Here is a 19,190-nt window from a genome sequence, read left to right as displayed (position 1 = left end):
TGAATTCTGCTCCCTGAAGGGAGGGGGTGCCTGCTGTCCTCTGCGCCCGCCTCCCTGACCGCTGGTGGCTATGACCGGCCACACTTCGTGTTTTATGTATAGATAATGCTGAGGTGTCTTAGAAGAGGCTTCTCCCCATAGGGATATGTTTCCCAAAGAGTAACAGAATACAGACATGATAAATTAACTAACAATGAGCTCAAATTTAATATTGAATATAAATATTTATAGGTCAAATGGCTCACAGATATACACGTATAGGAGGTCAGTATTTTCTAAAAAATCAAGAATTGCAAATGAAGGGAAACCTCATCAGCTAAGATGAAGCCAGAAATAGGTCAGAAAGCAGAACACCTGCCATAAGGCCCCCATTCCCTTGCTGAAAATGGGCCACGAGATCGGTTTGAAGATTCCTAGAAGCTGTTATCTGTTTGCTAGGGCTGTGATAACAAAGTACCACAGACTGGAGCTTAAACAGCAGAGATTTATCTTCTCACAGTTCTAGAGGCTGGAAGTCCAAGATCAGGGTGTCGGCAGGGTCGGTTTCCTCTGAGGCCTCTCTCTTCGACTTGTAGGTGGCTGTCTTCCACCCTGTGTCCTCACGTGGTCTTCCCTCTGTGTGTCTGTGCCCTACTCTCCTCTTGTAAGGGTACTGGTCATACTGGATGAGAGCCCTCTCATAGGACCCCATTTTACCCTTAATTCCCCTTCTAAAGAGCCTACCTCAAAATACAGTAACACTCTGACATACTGGGGGGTTAAGACTGCCACATACAAAGTTTGGCTGGGGAACAACTCAGCTACTGTTAGTAGCCCCCTCCGTTAGTACAGCCCGCATCAATAGCCAAAAGTAGCAAAATCTGAATCTGTTAGAGGAGTCAGAGGATTTGTGAAATAAACCAAAGCATTCTCCCCAAGGGAGCCCTGAGTCATATGAGAGAAAATTCCTCTTTTGACGCTTGACCCACAGACGTTGCGTGAGTCCGTAGCGGCCATCATTCCCGTAGCATACAGAGCAATGGAGTTTCACATGGCTGTCCGTCCCCGCATTCAGGAATTGCACATTCCCAAAGTGGAATTCAGTGAAATCGTGCCTGCGAGAAGATTCCACAGCCTTTGCTAAAAGTCAGACGCCAGCTGCCCAATGACAAGCCCAACTCCAAGGGCCTTTGGGGTCCTGGGAAGAGCCCAGTGGTTCACTGAGAAGCCCCAGCTTTTGAGCGGGGCTCTGAATTCCAGGTGAGATCGGGAAAAGCTGAGGAAGAGGGGCCGGGTTTCTAGCAGAGGGGGAGGGAGGGGAGCCCCAAGCAAAGGCAGGGGTGGGGTGGGCAAGCACGCCCACCGGCCTGGCCTCCCTGGGCCAGGGTCCCAGTGCTGGCATCCCCTCTTGGGGCCATGTCCTCTAACCCGGTCTCTCCCTGTGTGTGTCCCCACAGGGCTCTGGCTGAGAACATGGCCAATGGCATTGACGAGCTGATCGGCATTCCCTTCCCCAACCACAGCAGCGAGGTCCTGTGCAGCCTGAACGAGCAGCGGCATGACGGGCTGCTCTGCGACGTGCTCCTGGTGGTGCAGGAGCAGGAGTACCGCACCCACCGCTCCGTCCTGGCCGCCTGCAGCAAGTACTTCAAGAAGCTCTTCACAGCCGGCACCTTAGCCAGCCAGCCCTACGTCTACGAGATCGACTTCGTCCAGCCCGAGGCGCTGGCCGCCATCCTGGAGTTTGCCTACACCTCCACGCTCACCATCACGGCCTCCAACGTCAAGCACATCCTCAACGCCGCCAGGATGCTGGAGATCCAGTGCATCGTGAACGTGTGCCTGGAGATCATGGAGCCCGGGGGGGACGGGGGGGAGGAGGATGACAAAGAGGATGACGATGATGACGAAGATGACGACGATGAGGACGAAGAGGAGGAGGAGGAGGAAGAGGAGGAGGACGAGGACGATGACACGGAGGATTTTGCTGATCAAGAAAACTTGCCTGACCCCCAGGACATCAACTGCCACCAAAGCCCTTCCAAGACGGACCACCTCTCGGAGAAGGCCTATTCAGACGCACCCAGGGACTTCCCCGATTCCTTCCGGGCCGGCAGCCCTGGCCACCTGGGCGTGATCCGGGACTTCTCCATTGAATCTCTGCTGAGGGAGAACCTGTACCCCAAAGCCAACATCCCCGACAGGAGAGCCTCCTTATCTCCGTTCGCCCCGGACTTCTTTCCACACCTCTGGTCAGGGGACTTCGGTGCCTTCGCCCAGCTGCCCGAGCAGCCCATGGACAGTGGGCCCCTAGACCTGGTCATCAAGAACCGCAAGATCAAGGAGGAGGAGAAGGGGGAGCTGCCCCCACCTCCGCCGCCGCCCTTCCCCAGCGACTTCTTCAAGGCCATGTTCCCAGACCTTCCCGGGGGGCCGCTGGGCCCCATCAAGGCAGAGGATGACTACGGTGCCTATCTCAACTTCCTGAGCGCCACCCACCTAGGGGGCCTCTTCCCGCCCTGGCCGCTGGTGGAGGAGCGCAAGCTGAAGCCCAAGGCCTCTCAGCAGTGCCCCATCTGCCACAAAGTCATCATGGGGGCTGGGAAGCTGCCACGGCACATGAGGACCCACACCGGGGAGAAGCCATACATGTGCAACATCTGCGAGGTCCGCTTCACCAGGTGCGAACGGAGGCCTGAGGGTGTGAGGGGCAGGGCGGGGAGGGCCGGGGGCCACGAGGATGGAGAGGCACCCAGGTCAGGGGAGGTCCAGCTGGATCCTAGATGCACAGCAAGCTCATCGCCAGAACAGGGGCTAGGCATTAGCTGGTGCAGTGATTTTCAGATATTTTCCTATATATGCTATTAGGTAGAAGGCCAAGATGCAAAAGAGATCAGAGCCGAGCTGTTCTGGTTAAGGCAGAAGCGGGGAGGGGGGATCTCAGCACCCGCTGTAGATCCAGGAAAGCCAGTTTGAAGCTCCCAATGGAGCGCAGCCCCTCCTTTATTTTATTTGGAGCCCGGACAGCATGCCAGGGCCTGTCTTGAATGGATTACGTATACTACCGCCCCCGCCATGTCCTGGAAGTCAGGGAGGGCCATGGCCTTTGTCCACAGATAGGTGATCTGTCTCCCAGTGGCTAGTCAGCCACTCGTAAGCCCAGCTGGGAAATGGCAGAGCTGGGACTTGAATCCCAGTGAGACCCCTGTAGGCCCTTTCAGTCCTGTTTTGGGTCAGACCTAAAGGGTGGGCCTCCTTTTACGTTCTCCCCCTTGACTGTCCATGTTGGGAAGAGGGTTAACTCTATGCTGTTATAAAAGTTGAACTTTGAAATCAATATATGATAAGCCTTTCATCTTTCCCGGACTCCATCCCATTCAGCACGCGTGTGTTGTGTACCTTCTCTGCACAGCAACTTTTGTGGTCAGAACTGATTGGTGGGATGATGTAGGGTCCGATTTGCCCAGTGCTAGGTTTTGATGGGCCTCATTTGGGGGAGATATGGTCTATCGGTGCCGATGGTGGTCACTGATGTGAGGCTGACCTTCCCAGCCATGTCCACACTGCAGAAGGTTCTGGTGAGTGCCCTACATCAGGGCTTGGTCATTTCAGTGTGTCGGATGTGGTTTACCTGCCCGGGGACTGTGACTTCCTAGACCAGGTCCTTTCCCCACATTGCCACCGTCCCCATCAGAGAACCCGCCTCGAGAAACCCACACTTATTCCAGAGGTGTTACTATCGCCCCGTACCCCCCTAGCCGTTCATCTTTGGGAATTGCTGGGGCCCATTCTTTTGATTTGCCCCAGTGGGCCCAAAGCTTTGGTTTTTGAGGAGAGAGTGCAATGTTTTGCATCAGGTTGATTATCAAACCAGGGGCAGTTCTTTTGGGGGGAAAACAAGACGAGTTCTGCTAAGTAACAAGACCCACTCTCTTTGGTGGCTTGAAAACTTGATCTGAGTTTATGTTCAGCTGACAGTTGTGAAAACAGCTCTGCAGGCTCTTCCGGTGACTGCTTCAAAGGACAACGCTGATTGTTTCCAAGGTGGCCTCGGGTCCCCTCACAGCTGCTTCTGTGAAGGAAACCCCAGCAGAATCTCCCAGCTGCTCCGAGCCGACAGTGAAGGGAGCATTTCCAGGTGCAGAGGGGCAGGGCCCCCCATACCCCGGGTGTGTCCCCTTCCACCCAGCAGTGCTGACCTCAGGGGCTTGCTTCTCTTATCGCTGCAGAGCAGCTGGCCCCAAAGTCCCCGAGATTCACCCCCTCTCGGGTGACCCCCACTAATGGCCCTGCCACTCTTATGTCACCTCCACCTCCCACCCTCCTCTTCTCCTGAATTCACCTTAGATCCACAGAACACCTGTAAAGGCTTGACAAAAGCACAGGGATAACGGAAGATAAACCAGAGCCCAGTCCAAATTCAAGCACAGTTCATGCATCTGGAGCCAGTGCCTCTCCGCAGCCCCCTGGAATGACTTCAAGACGTGGACACTCTTCACAGGCCTGATCCAGAAAAGCCAGCCCCTGACTCCTGCCATCTGGGCTCCACCTCCTTTGCTTGTCCCCTGCGCAGATGGCTGACACTTGGGGACACCCCTCTCTCCAGGGGAGACCCTGGTCTGTGGCTTCAAGGGTTTGTGCTGCATCTCAGGGTACCTCAGAGCGAGCCTGCCCTGCCCCCCGACCAAGTCCCCATCTCCCTTCCGTTCCCCACTTCCCTCCGGGCCTCTCCCACACTCCGCTGTGAGGGCCGTGCCGGTCTGTGTCCCTGCCTTCCCTAGGGAAAGTTTTAAACTCGGTCAGTCAAGACAGACTTCTCACCCTCTTGACACCAGAACATCCTCTGCGTGGGCCTCCTGGTTTGGGCCTCAGTGCTGTGTTGTATAGGAGGGTCGCATTCCAGAACCCTCCCTCCCAGCACATTCCTGCTGATCACTCAGGGTGGCCTCTGTGCCTGCCTGCTCACCACCCCTCCAGGCCATCCAGCCCCCGGCCCTGCCCTCCCTGTGGTCTAGTCCTGCTCAGCAGAACGACAGCCATCTGGGCCCCCAGGCCTGTCTCCAGCTGACGCAGCTTCATTCCCGCCTCCATCCACATCTCCCCTCACTCGGTTCCCACTGGGCACTGGCCCTCCTGAGAAAGATCAGAGAAGCTCTGGGGTCCCCCTCCCAGGAGCAGAGATACCCGGAGTGGGGAGAGGTTGGAGGAGAGTTTCTTGGCCTCCTCCCCGAGAGACTTTATTTCTCACTGTGGGCTGTGGCTGCCCGTGATGGACACGCCTCGACACCCCTCCCCATCACATTCTTCGGACTCTCTGGTTCCTTGCTGCCCTCCTGTCGCCTCCCCAGAGCTTCCTGCAGGATTCTTTTCAGCCTTCAAAGAGCCTCAACCCTGGCCTGTTCAGGTCCGGGTGGCCTGTAACTCTCTATATAGCCAAGTGCTCTCGCAGCCTTTCCACGGGGACCCCCGTGTGGCTGACTTCCTGCAGCCTCCATCCGTAACACTGCCCTCCCTCCTCAGCTGGAGGCTCTTCAGCGGCCACTTAGAGCAGCAGCTGCTGCCTCTTTGACTCGGAATTCCCAGACTCCCTTGCAAGGCAAAGCCACTACCTGGGACTGGACCCCCCGCGAGGCCGAGCGACCCCTGACCTGCTGCCCTCACGTCCTCCTCGTGGACACTGTTTTCCTTTCTGGAGCCCGAGTCTTTGCTTAATTATAACTGAGCTTCTGCTCTCCGGTCAGGCCTCCTTTCCTGTCTTCCTGATGTTGATCCCACTTCCCGTCCCTCCTGGGGGACGTTGGCGCAACCCACCCTCCACCCTCCAACTCAGGTGGCCCAGGCTCTGAGTTGTGGCCTCCGATGCCAGCTCCCAGCATGTCCACGCCCCGTGGGAACATCATTCCTCATGACTTCAGCAACACAACATGGCGGAGGGGCCTTGGGTGTCCTTCCAACAGAGCCCCTTCTGCCCCTGAGGCCCCACTTACTGCTCTCATTCTGTGGGTCTCCAAGAAGGGACTGTAGCCCCACCATCATGTGTCTATTCCTTGGTGTCGGGAATCTCACCTCCGAGCCAGCTCTAGATTTCAGCCAGTCCTACAGTTGTCCCACCACTGATTTTTCCAGCTATGAGACACCCCTGGAGCCCCAGGAAAGGCCTCAAAGGCTTCAACCAGACTGTGTATCTCTGGCCCCATGCTGTCCCCTCCTAGCTCTGGCCATCCCATGATCACCTGGACTCCAAGTTCCTCTGTCTGTGCCTGAGTCTATGTGTCCACTCCCCTAGCCTGGTCCAAGGTCACCATTTTCTTCCTGAGGGCGGCCGCAGCCTGTGCTGGCTGCAGAGACAGCTCGTGATGAAACTGGTCCTGTGGCTGTGACTTGGGAGAGAGAAACAGTTCCAGGACTTAGGGCAGAGGCAGCCTGGACCAAGATTCCCCCAGACCCTCCTCATCAGGAGTCCTTTACTTCTATTCCCAGAAAGTCTGGAAGCCTGGGCCAAAGGTCAGGACTACAGGGTTAGTGGGCCAGAGGTGGCCCCTAGGATGGGCCTTGAAGAACAGGGAGCACGTGGGCCAGGGAGGACAAGAAGGTGTTCATCCTTTCTGTGTGCAGAGGGACGCTGCTGCCCTTGGTGGGGCTTTTCCCTGCCCACCCACCTCGCAGGGCCCTCCCCCTCCTCGTTGCCCCAACCCCTGTCATCACCACCAACTAGGCCTGGCCTGGGCCTGGGAAGGCCTCAGAAGACTCTTAATTGCTCCTGTCCTGCCACATGGGTCCTTGAGTACAGGCCGCCTGTCAGGGGAACCCCTAGAGCGCATGCTTGGGCGGTCTTCCCTCCTGGACCCCCTGCATCCCATCCACAGCCTGGCTCTCACAGGCGCTCCAGTCAGGTCTGGCGGACACGTGGTGAAGTCAAGAAACTGCCACACTTGAGAAGAGACCAGCTCGGGAGACAACAGTGGTCCCATGGAGGAGAGGGATGGGCAACCCAAGCTCTGTACCCCGAGAAATCAATCTCTGATGAGCCACGATTTCCCCAGTCTCCACTGAATCCCCTACCGACATCCCATGAAGGCTGCAACTTTTAGCCCCCAACCCCTGCCCCCCAGTGCAAGCCAAATGCTGATTGCTCCATGGCACCCCACAGCTCTCTCTCCAAACAAGGCCAGGAGCCTGGCAGCTGATGCTTTTTTTTTTTCCCCCTGTATTTTTTTCTTAGTTCTCCCACTCCTGGCAGCTCTGGGGACCTTATTAAGATAATGTAATGTCATTAGCAGTGGCAGCAGGAAGATAATTTGTCTCAGACCATCAGGTTACCAAGAAGTCTGGGTGGATGGTGTTGGGAAAGCGTTATCCTCGCTTGGGAGCCTCCAGCGAGGCCCAGGACCCGGGGCCCTTTCCTTTCACTCAGGGGAATGAGATCACCAGGACTAGCCCATCTTTCCTGACGATGAGCTCTCTGAGCTGGAAGGGGGAATGCGAGTCAAGGCTTGCCTGCGTGTGACCTGGCATGGGTCCCAGGTGCAGAGTAAAGGGATGAGATGGCAGACAAGGGGACAGGGCGAGGGAGGAGCACGTCAGGTTTGGACTGGGCAGTTCTGAGAACTGGCCCCGCACCAGCAGGCCGTGGCCATGACCACCCACTGCACTGTACAGTGAGGTGTACCGGGCAGAACTCCAAAGCATCTGATGGGTTCTTATCCGAGCAGGTTCCAGTACCATCCAGGCCACATGCATGCAGAGAGAGCAGGGCCGGCATGTGGGGACACAAAGCACAGTGTCTCCTGGGGACTGCAGCCCCTTGGAAAGGGCACTGCAGTGGTGATCAGGAACCCCAGCTTGAGGGCTTGCATCTGCTTCTAACTAGCTGTGTGACTTTGGCCGAGTCTCCTCCCCTCTCTGGGCCTCGGTTTCCCCATGTGGAACACGATGGGGTTGGAGCAGGTGCTCCCTAAGATCACGCCCAGATTTATGACCCCATATATCGCCCAAGATCAGGAAAGCTCTGGACACATTACAGCGCTTCTCTTTGCCTCCTCTTCCTCATGAGAATGATGGAAGGGACAATTTCACGGGCTTTACTGAAGCCCTTATAACCAACCGCCTGCACAGTTAGGTCCTGACCCGAGCTCACAATTAGTACTGATGGGAATGTCCCTGAGCCTGGGTTCCTTTTTTGCAGCTGCTGGGAGCCAGTGCTCATTGTCCATGAATTTGCTGCTTCCTGCATCATCTTGCTGTCTAGGCTCCTAACAAGACAGGACCCCAGGAGCCAGGGACAGGGCGGTGGCTCTGCAGGCATGGGGGGCAGCTAAGGGAAACAGCACACGTGATGGCCCTGCCCTGGGAATAGCATGCATGGGAAATAAAGGCAGCAAAGACGGCCTCTGAACAGGTGTTCCCACCTGCCAGGAGCACCTGTGTGGTTGAATTGGGGCCACAGAACGCAGACAGGGAGACTGGGCCCCCAGAGCTCGGGACTTGCTGGGAGGGCAATGCTGACACGTATGGGGCCTTTAGGGGGCAGGAGAGGATGAGGCTGACACATGGTCCTCTGTTGCTCCCTCCCTGCCCCTCAAGTGACCTGCCTCGGGCTGCAGTGTTCAAGTGCTCTGGAAGGTCAGGGCAAAGGATGAGACCTGGGTGGACACAGAAGGGTTTATGAAAGACTGAACTTGAGTTTGACCACTGAGGGATCAGGGGGATTGGGAGTGGTAGGCATTTCAGGCAGGGCAGTTTGCAAGGGTAAACTCAGAGATGAAGGATGTAGGTGCAGGGAAGAGGAGGGCTCATGGCCGGGAAGGAAAGAGCACACGTGCTGGCATCTACGCTTGGACATCTGGTGGGAACCTAAGGGATGGAGCACGGTGTCCAAACACAGGCTACGCACAGAAGGGGAAGGAGCCAGGGCTTACCAGCATCCATCCCATAATATGGCAGGCTCTGAGCCAGGGGGGCTGGTGGTCCAGCTCATGCCAACAGAGATTCAAAGATGCAAAGCTGACCAGAGCATGGCCTGCTAGGGGAACAGTGTGTCCATGTGGTGTGTGGGTGCAGCACTGTGGGGAAGGACGGGGGCTGGCAAAGGATATGGGGTGATTATTCTTTCCAGCTTTATTGAGATATATTTGACATATAACACTGTATAAGTTTAAGGTGTACAACAGTGATGATTTGATATGCACATGTATTGTGAAACGATTACCACAATCACATTAGTTAACACACCCATCACCTCACTTAGTTACCTTTTGTGTGTGTGTGGTGAGAACATCTAAGATCTACTCTCTTAGTAACTTTCAAATATATAATACAGTATTGTTCACTATAGTCACCAAGGGCCCCCAGATCTTATCCCTTTATAACTGGAAGGCGTGAGCTTGTAAGGAGACTTCAAAGCCATGCTAAGGGGTGAGTTAGCACATAGGCCTTTGGACAGGGTTAGGGGGCTTGGAAGATTTTAAGGGGGACCACCGGACCCCCAGTCCTGAAGGAAAGTGACCAAGAGCTTAGCTGCTGAGAGTCAGACTGGAACATTCCAACTCGCTCATGATGCCTCTGCCAGCAGATCAGATGCGTAAAGGATCGAGGGTAGAAGAGCGGTAATACATGAAGCCGGCCAGCCCGAAAGAGATTCAGTATTAGCCCATTACCCAGATGCAACCACTCTCAGAACACCAAAGGTCAAAATGGTGCAGCACAGCCTCCCATTTTAGAGGTCAGGAAACTGAGGCCCAGGGCAGCAAAGGACCTGGTCCGGTTCTTAGAGTGTGCCAAGCCCGGGCCCAGCTCTGCCAATGCACGTGCGCGTTACATCTACGTGGAAAGGTCATTACAGAAATAAGGAGGCTGCGCGACCTTGAGAAAGCCATTCCCTCCCTGGGAATGGGCTGGGTTAGATCAGTATTTTCAAGGTCCTGGGAAGCGTACCGCTAGCGATGCAGGTTACTGGGCCCACTGATTCAGACGCGCTCTCAGTAAACTAAATGCTCTCTAAATTTTTTCCAGGACTAACTTATGAGGTTTGTCCACCCTCCTCCCCCGCTGCTCCCATGAAAAGTCTCCACTGGGGACAGTGGCTCCTGCCCAGGCTGAGCTGCTCCCACAGCCGGGCCCAGTCTTCTGACCCCAGAGACGGAAGGCTGGCTGCAGATGCCCTGGTGTGATTGTTCGGGCTGCACTTTCTGAGGCAGCCCCTACAGGCTTCAGGCTGGGAACACTCAGTATGAAAATCCTCAGAAGAGCTTGCAAACAAACCATGCCCAGAGAGCCCTCCATACCCCTCTGCCCCTCACCGGCTGGTACCTTTGGGAAAGCTGTTTGACTTCTCTGAGCCCCCAGCGATTCCTCAGTCCAAGTGAGGAAATTAATCCAGGTGTGTTGAACCGAGCTCATGCAAACCCAGATTCCTCGTCAGTAGGAATTGATGTCTAGCCCTAGGTTCAACTCTGCATGCAGAGGTTAAATACCTTGCCTAAAGGTCACCCAGCAAGTTAGTGGGGGGTCTGAAGCTGGAGCAGGGGCTCCCACACCCCTAACGGGGGTCCCTTTCCTGCACTGTACCTCGCCTGTGAATAATGACCTTCCAGGGTCACTGAAATGGTGTACTTGCCCGCTCACAGCGGGTGCTCAATGAGAGGAAGTTACAGTCACCTTCTCAGCACGTCTCCCACACTTGGGCCAGTCGCCTCTGAAGTGTGATTTACTTTAGATGCCCTAACAAAAAGCTCAGGAGAAGCAGTGCATATTTAAAGAGGCCCTTGACATTTGAAGATTTACCATTTGCATTGTCCATCATTTGAGGGTGTCAATGCTATTAAATATATGTAATAGTAATTTTTAAAAAAATCTCCCTTATAAGGTTGTAGTGAGGATTGAATGAGATGATGTATTGAAAGCCCCACTGGTGACTCTCAGCTGACCCTCCACTAGGCCCTGGTGAGGATGAGTGCCTCAGGCAATGAGTGAGCCTAACCAACCACCTAGCATCAGTTTTCATCAGAGCCTGAGCGAACGTGTGGAGTCCCGAGACGTATTCCCCAGGACTGTACAGCGTCGCTCTAGGGCTACAAATAGCACTCTGCACCCCACCCCCACATTTTTACACAGGTCACAGTGCAGTGCTGAGGAAAGAGGCCTAGGCTGTTCTCGTCCCAGCTCTGCCATTACCCTCGTGGTGACCTTAGGGACTTCACCTCCCTGGTCCTAACCCTAACCCTCCCTGAGCCTCAGTTTGCCCACCAGCCAACTGAAGGATTAACCTAGGCCAGTGGTTCTCAGACCACCAGCAGCAGCAACATCCGGCCACATATTCAAAATGCAAACTCTCTGCTCTCTCCCCCGCAGACCTACTGACTCAGGCAGTCTGGGAGGGAGGCCCAGCACTCTGTGTTTCATCAGACCCTGATAATGGCTCATCAAGTTTGAGATCCACTAGCCAGGATGCTCAGAACTCCAATCACCTGGATGAAATGTGGGTTACAAAGACCATAAGAGCAGCACGCTGGTGGCAGGAGGGCACATGAGATGTCACAGCGGGGTACTTACCGTGCAGCCTGGGGGCAGCTGGTGGGCTGTGGGCAGGGCAGGGACGGGGATGGCGGTGTCTGGTGTGTGAAGGATACCAACTCTCCCTTCCTCCTCCCTGCCCACCCCACTCTCCACCCCCCCCCCACTCTCCACCACCCCCCACCACCCCCCCGCCATGTGCCCTCCAGCCTTCCAGGGAGCACAGGTGGGAGAAACGGATCTGTCCTTTTGGTCCTTCTCCCCTGGTCCCTGCCAGTGTACTCATCAATGTCCTTTTCTCTCCTGCTCCACCCCTGGGGAACTAGCTGGAAAATGAGAGCCAGTGAGACCTCTAGTGGCCAGGGGACACCAGGAGACCAGGAGCCGCTCCTGCTGGCCTGGGGTTATGTTGAGTGTGGTTTAAATCTGGCCATTTTAGGGCGGATGCCTGGGCTCCACATCTGCTCCAACCTCAAAGCCGAGCCAAAAATTACAGGCAGACGCTCCACCCAAGCCACACCTGCAGGGAGGAGGTGGGAGGCTGGACACAGCTTCCTGGCCTGGTCAAGGAAGGCTGCAGAAGGATCCTGAGAGTTCTCGAAGCTCACCTGCCTCCACTTCTGCGTGGCTGAAAGGCTCCTTTAGCTGGTTTATGCAGCGTTCCATCTTTATGAAAACAGCCGTGAGATGTCCGTTTTCCTTTCAAGACCGCCAGGAGCTGTGTTGAATCTAGCTCAGCACAAACCCAAATTTCTCTCCATCAGCTCTGGACAACAGGAATTGATGTCTCGTGCTAGGTTCGGCTCAGCGCAGAGAGGTTATGTAACTCACCTAAGGTCACCCATCACGTTAGCAGTGGGTTTGCAGCTGGAGCGGAGGCTCCCACACCCGCTGATGGGAGCCGCAGCCCCACGTCATTTCTTACCTCTGAATAACACTGCTTAAAGCCTGAAACCCTCTGCCCTAGCTTAGGCTGCATTCTTGTTGCACCTGGCTCTTTTGTAAACCCTGGAATTGTCTGCAAAGAGGAGAGCCGAGGGCTGGGGCCAAGCAACCACAGTGCAGGAGGCTTGAACAAGGTGTGCCTGATCCCTGTAGCCTCTCAGATTAGTGCTGAGGACCGACAGGTCTCAACAGCCCAGGGGCCGGGATGGGACCAGGGCGAACCTTGAGGAAAGACCCTGTTGCCTGGAGAGAGTGGAGCTGAAGGTGCAGTCCAGTATGAGAAGTGGCTGCCCCACTGGAGGACTAATGAAAGATTGCTGACTTTCGGGGCCTATGTCCCCAGCAAGTCTATTTTCCAGTCTATGAGACGGGCCCTGACAGAGTGGGCACTTCAGTCTTCTGAGCTTATGCGTAACAGGTGTTCTGGAATGGCAGCAGCCTCTCTGGGCCCGGCTCCTGATCCACTCTCTAATCCAGGGGAGAAGCCACACCTGTTTGGGGTGGCGCAGTAGTTGAAGGTAAATTCTAGCAGGGGTCCCGTTCCTGAGGGTTGACACCGCAGCAACTGGGAGCCTTAGCAGGTTCTGGAGGAAGGGGAGGAGAGGGTGAGGAGTGGCTCCTGGGGTTCTGGGCAGGGACTGACTCTGGCTCTGCCTTGCAGGCAGGACAAGCTGAAGATCCACATGAGGAAGCACACGGGGGAGCGGCCCTACCTGTGCATCCACTGCAACGCCAAGTTCGTGCACAACTACGACCTCAAGAACCACATGCGCATCCACACGGGCGTGCGGCCCTACCAGTGCGAGTTCTGCTACAAGAGCTTCACGCGCTCCGACCACCTGCACCGCCACATCAAGCGCCAGAGCTGCCGCATGGCCCGGCCCCGGCGCGGCCGCAAGCCCGCCGCCTGGAGGGCCGCCAGCCTGCTCTTTGGGCCCGGCGGCCCGGCCCCGGAGAAGGCGGCCTTCGTGATGCCCCCCGCGCTGGGTGACGTGGGCGGCCACCTGGGCGGGGCCGCCGTGTGCCTCCCGGGCCCCAGCCCCGCCAAGCACTTCCTGGCGGCGCCCAAGGGCGCGCTGAGCCTGCAGGAGCTGGAGCGGCAGTTCGAGGAGACGCAGATGAAGCTGTTCGGGCGCGCGCAGCTCGAGGCCGAGCGGAACGCGGGGGGCCTCTTGGCCTTCGCGCTGGCCGAGAACGTGGCCGCCGCGCGTCCCTACTTCCCGCTGCCCGACCCGTGGGCCGCGGGCCTGGCCGGCCTCCCCGGGCTCGCCGGCCTCAACCACGTGGCCTCCATGTCTGAAGCCAACAACTAGGCTGATCCTCATCAACCCCAGTCCTGCTTCCCTGTCCCCTCCCAGGCCCACCTGCCCCATCCAATGGGTCTGAACTTTTTATTTCAAAAGGAAAAAGGAAAAAAATAGCAGCCGCAGTGGTATTTTCTGGGCCTCCTGAGGCAGCCGCCTCCCCTTTGCTGGTGTCTGAGATGGGCATCTCCTCCCAAAAGGCCTGGCCTCTCTCTGGCTGTCTCTCTGCTTTCACACAGAAACTCACAGGGGCCCATGCCAAAGGGGAGGTCCCAGGCCAGGTGTCCAGAAGCACTTTGGAGCTGTGTGGGGCTAGACGGAGGGAGGTGGCTTGGCCAGAGGCACACCGGATGGAGCAGGGATGAAGGTAGGGTCCTGAGACACACATCCTGAGCCCCACCACTCTAAGGCAGAGTCCCTGCTGACACTGTTCCGATGGGTCATTTTTCCCGTCTCCAGTGGTCCTGGGATCCTTAGGGGAAGTGCCCTATTGGCAGGGAGGCCTCCCGGCGTCAGGAGGGGGTCTCCTGGGGTCCGGGCCCATTTTTCCCTCCCTGTCCTGTGACCGCGGACAGGTCAGCCGTCTGTACCCCAGTTTCACCCTGCTGTGAAAGGGGGCTGGTAATTTTGTTTCCCCCTCCCATCCATCCACCGACACACTCATCCATGCCCAGCCCTCCAGAGAGAAGCCTTGAGAGAGCAGGAGCTTTGCAGTCTTAACGTCCCTGGTGACACTGTTTCACTGGACTTAGTTTTATCACGTCCACCTCTACGCTGGCACAGGTGAGAAATGTGGCCAAACTAGACAGGCTAACAGAGGAAGAGGGCTGGGGTGGGCTTGTCCACCGCCCCCAGGCAGCTTTGGGGAACTCTAAATCCTACCCTCCCTTCTGGGCAGGCCACTGTGCGCATCCGGGGGCTACCATCTCGCATTGCATTGTCCCCACCTCTGCGTGGTCCCTCCAATGCCATAAGGAGCCTTTCAGGACTCCGAGGGCCAACACAGAAGGAATGGGGGCCTCCTCTTAACACCTGGCAGCTGCCCCTCTCCACCTGATTCCCGGAAACAGACAAAATGCCTAGTTACCCAGGTGTGTGTTTGCTTTTCAGTTGGGGGCTTCTCAGGACTTTGGCATTGCTTTGTTTGAACACCCTCAACCCCTCCGTGGTCCCCCAGGGAGGAAGCCAGCTGTCCGGTGTGGGAAGTCAGAGGCTTGGCTCCAATATTGGCTTGGAGGGCTCTGTGAGTGAGGGCTGTCCACGCATTCTCCCTGGCTCTCTGGTTTGTAGCCGGTCCTGAGAAGGAAGACAGCTCTGCTGGCCCAGTGCCTTCCTGATCTTCTCTCCCCTTTCCTGTCCTTCCCTCCCTTTTCTTGCTGAGTTTGCTTTTGTTTCTCAGTAGCCCAGAGAAGGGAGGAGAGTTCTCCTGTGCAGATGGCCCAGTGCTGGTGTCCCCAATCCAAGAGCTGTGGGCAGAGAGACTTCGGCTCTTCCTATCGCCTTGGCTTCTTCCTGAGCAAACACAAAAAAAACAAAAAGGCCAGAGAAGACCACAGACTCTGTCACTCTCCCAGCTCCCCCACGAAGAGACCCGTGACTCCACACACCACCAGCTGCCCTTTCAGCCAGAGGGAACTGTTGCTGACACCCTCTTGTCCTCAGACGTCATCTGCTGGGCAGCCGCCTCTCACACTCCTGTCTCCATTTCTGACCCTCGCTTCTGGGACCCACCAGCCAACATGCCTGTGTTCCCCCCTCAGCCAAGGGAGTGGGGCTGACCCAAACTTTAAGAGAAAACGAGGAAAAACGAACAAATTAGAAAGCAGTGGTGTTGGGGCTTTTGTTTTTATTTTGTAAAAGTAATGACTTCTCATAAACTCAATTTTTCAGACGACTGGTTAGTTCTTTTTGTTTTCTCTTGGCTGCAGTTTGGAGTTGTACATTGTAAAATATCCAAAGATGTCGAGTACTGTATGATCAAGAACTTGAAGCAAATGGGTCGTGGAGGTAGGGATGGTAGTGTTTTGTTTTGTTTCCCTTTTTTTTGGTGGGGGGGACATTTCAGTTTCCCTGTCTGTGGGAGAACTTCGGAATTTTTTTCTATTTATAACTTTTTTTTATGTGATTGCTTTATGTAAAATGACACTCAACAAGGTTTGCCTTAGTGATTCAAGGGACAATCTTCCATAACTTTGGTCGCACGCTGCATCCCGCCGAGAAAAACTCTCAGCTAATTTTCTGGCCTATTTATTAAACAGTATTAATTGACTTGATTAAATGATATTGAGAGTTGCACTTCTGTGAGAGGTGACACAGCCACAAGACTATCTGTACACATTCGTGGCTTAAGAGGTTGACAGTTGGGTGTCACAAACTTATAAAAATGTTGAAGATGCCTTTATAAAAAACACAGATCTTTGACCCTTATTTAATAATGTGAGGGACAGCGTTTTAAGTAAAAGAAAGCCACACTCAGTTCCCTGGTTCAGGTTGATTCCCTTTTGCATTGTCACTGCAGGTGACAGTGGGTGGTTGTGTGGTGGCGAGGTCAGATCGTCAGTGGTCCCCTGCATTTTGTGAGGCTCTGCTTGATCATAAGCTTTTGGATATCTATGACTCCGAGTGTGAGGTGTGTGGTGTGTGTGTGTGTGTGTGTGTGTTTACATGTGCAGGTACAGCCTGTTGTGTGTGAGCAAGGGAGAGTCGAAGGGTTGCTGACCATTTTAACACATCAGTCCTACCAGTTACCTGGCTTGGATTCCAGAACAGCCTCTGGCTGGCCTTGCTACCATCTCGGCCTTCTTCCTTTTATTCCTTGGCACTGGAGTTAGACTTCTCTTCCTCGTTCACCTGATCCTCTTTCCCAAACAGAATGCTAGGCCCTGAAGGAGGTAAGAAAATATATTGCTGTCCATGAATGGCATCAACTCTACTCAGAACCTAGAGCACAGACTCTCTGAGTAAAATTGGTCTTTGCACTGCGTTTTCTGTAGAACCAAGGGTTAAGCCCAAGACACGTTTCTGTAATCAGATCCCCTTTCTTGCCATGGTAAGCATTCTTATAAACCCAATGCAGCATTTCTCAGTCCAGGCAAAAGAACAGATCTGGGTTTCAAGTCTGGACTCCAAGCTGTGTGTCCTCAGGCTAATCGCTTCCCTACCTTGGTCCTCCCCTGCCTCATTCTAATAACAAAGGAGACGGAGTTTCTCCAAGAAACTCAGGAACTTAGAGCCTCTCCAAGTTTTCTACCCAACTTAAACAACCCTCAGCCAAGGGAGCCAGCCCTCTGGGGTACTGGGAACTGAATTCTAAAGAAATAGCCTGAAGCAACCTTCCCGGAGTGTGATACTCCTCTGAAATCTCAGGTAGTGGCTTTGAAATTCATGCTTCTACATTCTATTACATGATAGATATGCATTTGTCTTAACATAAAAATATCATCTTGAACATTACTTGCCTTTTTCGCAGGATCTTCTAGTAAAGTCAGTGTCCCTTGGCTACCCTGCAGCTTGGAGAGGCGCAAGCTCACGGTTGACTCAGGGCTTGAGGGGATGGCCCAGTGCAAGGAATACGAGGCCAGCTACCTGTCAGGGTTCCCTTCAGCACATGTATTCTAGCATCACTGGGTCCTCATTCTGGGGCTTGGTGTCCACAGAGGGCCAGAGGTGAACATGGGAAAGAGGTAGGGAAGTGGGCCCGCTGGGCCCTGACCTCTGGGGACTCCTGAGCTTCTCATGTGAGTCAAGTTGCCTCTAGTCCTGGCCAGGCAGGTGTTTCACAGAGTCACGCAGGACACGGTCTGCTCCTCAGACCCCAGCGTTGGGGTGCTGATAGCAAAGGGGACTTCGGTAGAGGGGGAGGGACAGGAAGCAGAATGAAGTCACTGAGGACAGGCCAGAGAGGCAGGTGCATCTTACCCTGGAGGAGAAGGCTCAAGATACATTAGAACAGGCCTTGGAACTTCTAAAGACCTGTCAGAGAGAGGAAGGATCTTACCAAAAGTTTGGCCAACTGAAACCAATAGGAGAGAGATTCCAGGAGACAGCTGGGTGTCCAAAGGGAGGAAGATGATTTCCTAACAAGTGGGGTTGTCCTAAAGGGGAATGAGGTCCCTCGTGAGGGAGGGAGCTCTCTGTCATTGGAAGGGTTTAATATCGCCTTTCAAGAATGAGGACATTCCTGCATGGAAGGAGGGCTTTCTAGATGACCCGTCCCTTGGGTCACTTCCATCTGATTTGTGAAAAGGAGACTATATTATATACCTTCATATGACCATGGAAGAAGGACTGTACCAGGGCACTGGGGGACAAGTGAAAAAAATGAGTTGGGACACCGTCACAAAACCCAGCTTGGTGGCTTATGGCTGCCTGCTGCCCGCCCAGCCCCCCACTCGATGACCTACAGCAACTTGGGGCCAGAGAAACAGGACTCTGTGTAGAAAAGGCCCCGATTTATTTTGAACCCCTGGAGATGCGACAGGAGGTGAGTAATGGGCCAACAGGAAGTCAGACCGTCTCTCGTCTTAGGCCTCTTCACCTGAGCCCAGGGCCTGCACTTCCCGAGGGGAGCAAAGGTCTCCACTTGCAGTCCCGCAGGGGTCCCTGCCCTGTTCTGGCACACCTCTCCGCAGACCCCATCCTCCTGTCCTGGGAACCTCCCCAGCCCTTCCTGCCTGAGGCTCCTCGGAGCATTTCCAGAAACAGGCACGACTGGGTTTCCCCTTTGTGTGCGGTTTCCCTTCTGAGAGCCGGGTGGAGTGAGGGCTTCTGGAGGGAAAGTGAGAGCAGGACAGGGAGGCCTCCTCGGCCAGTCCCCCTCATCTGAAAAGTCTGTCACTCAGACAGGAGCAGGGAGTCAGAAGTTCCTGCAGGAGGGAAATGCAACCTGCATGCGGAGGGTCAGAGGCCCCTAGAGACCAGGGACAGATTCTGGAATCCAGGATGTTTGTATGCAGGTGCCCTACCTCCCAACCCCTCCAGTGCTCCCCCTCCTCTTCTCCTAGGGCCTCTTCCCCGCCCCCCACCCCAACCACTGCCCTTCAGGATGTGGACGCCCCCTCTCCCCTCTGTCCAAACCCTGACAGGAGCCACCAGGGGCGAACACGACTCACAGGCTCCCTCTGCCGGCCTCTGCAGCCCTTGCTCCTTGCTCGAGGTGGAAAGAAAGTCCCCAGCAAAACGATGTCAGGCCCCAGGCGGCAAACAAGGGTGGCTGATTTGGACAGAGGGCCTTGAAATCAGACCGGTGGGCAGGTACCAGCCTGCCCCGACCTCCCAGCCCGCCCTCCTCTCCCCTCCCTGCTTCGGGCACCAGAGGGGAAGGGGATGTGGGAAACAAGCAGACAGCTTCTTTCCTCCTTTCAGGTTTGAAGAGCTGAGGATTGAGTCAAACACACATTTCCAGCTACTGATGGGGAGAGAATTCCCTGGGGAGGCCCTGCTCATTTTTCC

The 19,190-nt window shown here is 55.2% G+C and overlaps 1 protein-coding gene across 5 annotated transcripts in view; it reads left to right on the top strand.

The window, feature by feature from the left end:
* ZBTB7C (zinc finger and BTB domain containing 7C) overlaps positions 1-16,061 on the top strand; it is a gene marked incomplete at its 5' end in the record, with an annotated part of 377,445 nt that extends 361,384 nt beyond the window's left edge. For 4 of the 5 annotated variants that reach the window (XM_081252548.1, XM_081252546.1, XM_081252547.1 and 1 more), the window contains 2 exons: positions 1,437-2,660; positions 13,097-16,061. In XM_081252548.1, coding sequence (XP_081108674.1) covers positions 1,453-2,660; positions 13,097-13,748 — 1,860 coding nt within the window. In that variant the 3' untranslated portion in view covers positions 13,749-16,061. Of the gene's footprint in view, positions 1-1,217; positions 1,240-1,436; positions 2,661-13,096 lie in introns of those variants that run through there. The other variant, XM_081252549.1, reaches the window with a different exon arrangement.
* Between the last annotated feature and the right edge of the window lie 3,129 nt (positions 16,062-19,190).

The sequence above is a fragment of the Mesoplodon bidens genome (assembly GCF_964165515.1).
Source record: "Mesoplodon bidens genome assembly, chromosome: 13".
Lineage (NCBI taxonomy): Eukaryota > Metazoa > Chordata > Mammalia > Artiodactyla > Ziphiidae > Mesoplodon > Mesoplodon bidens.
The sequence above is the reverse complement of the archived record's forward strand: the minus strand, read 5'-3'. Positions and strand labels throughout refer to the sequence as shown.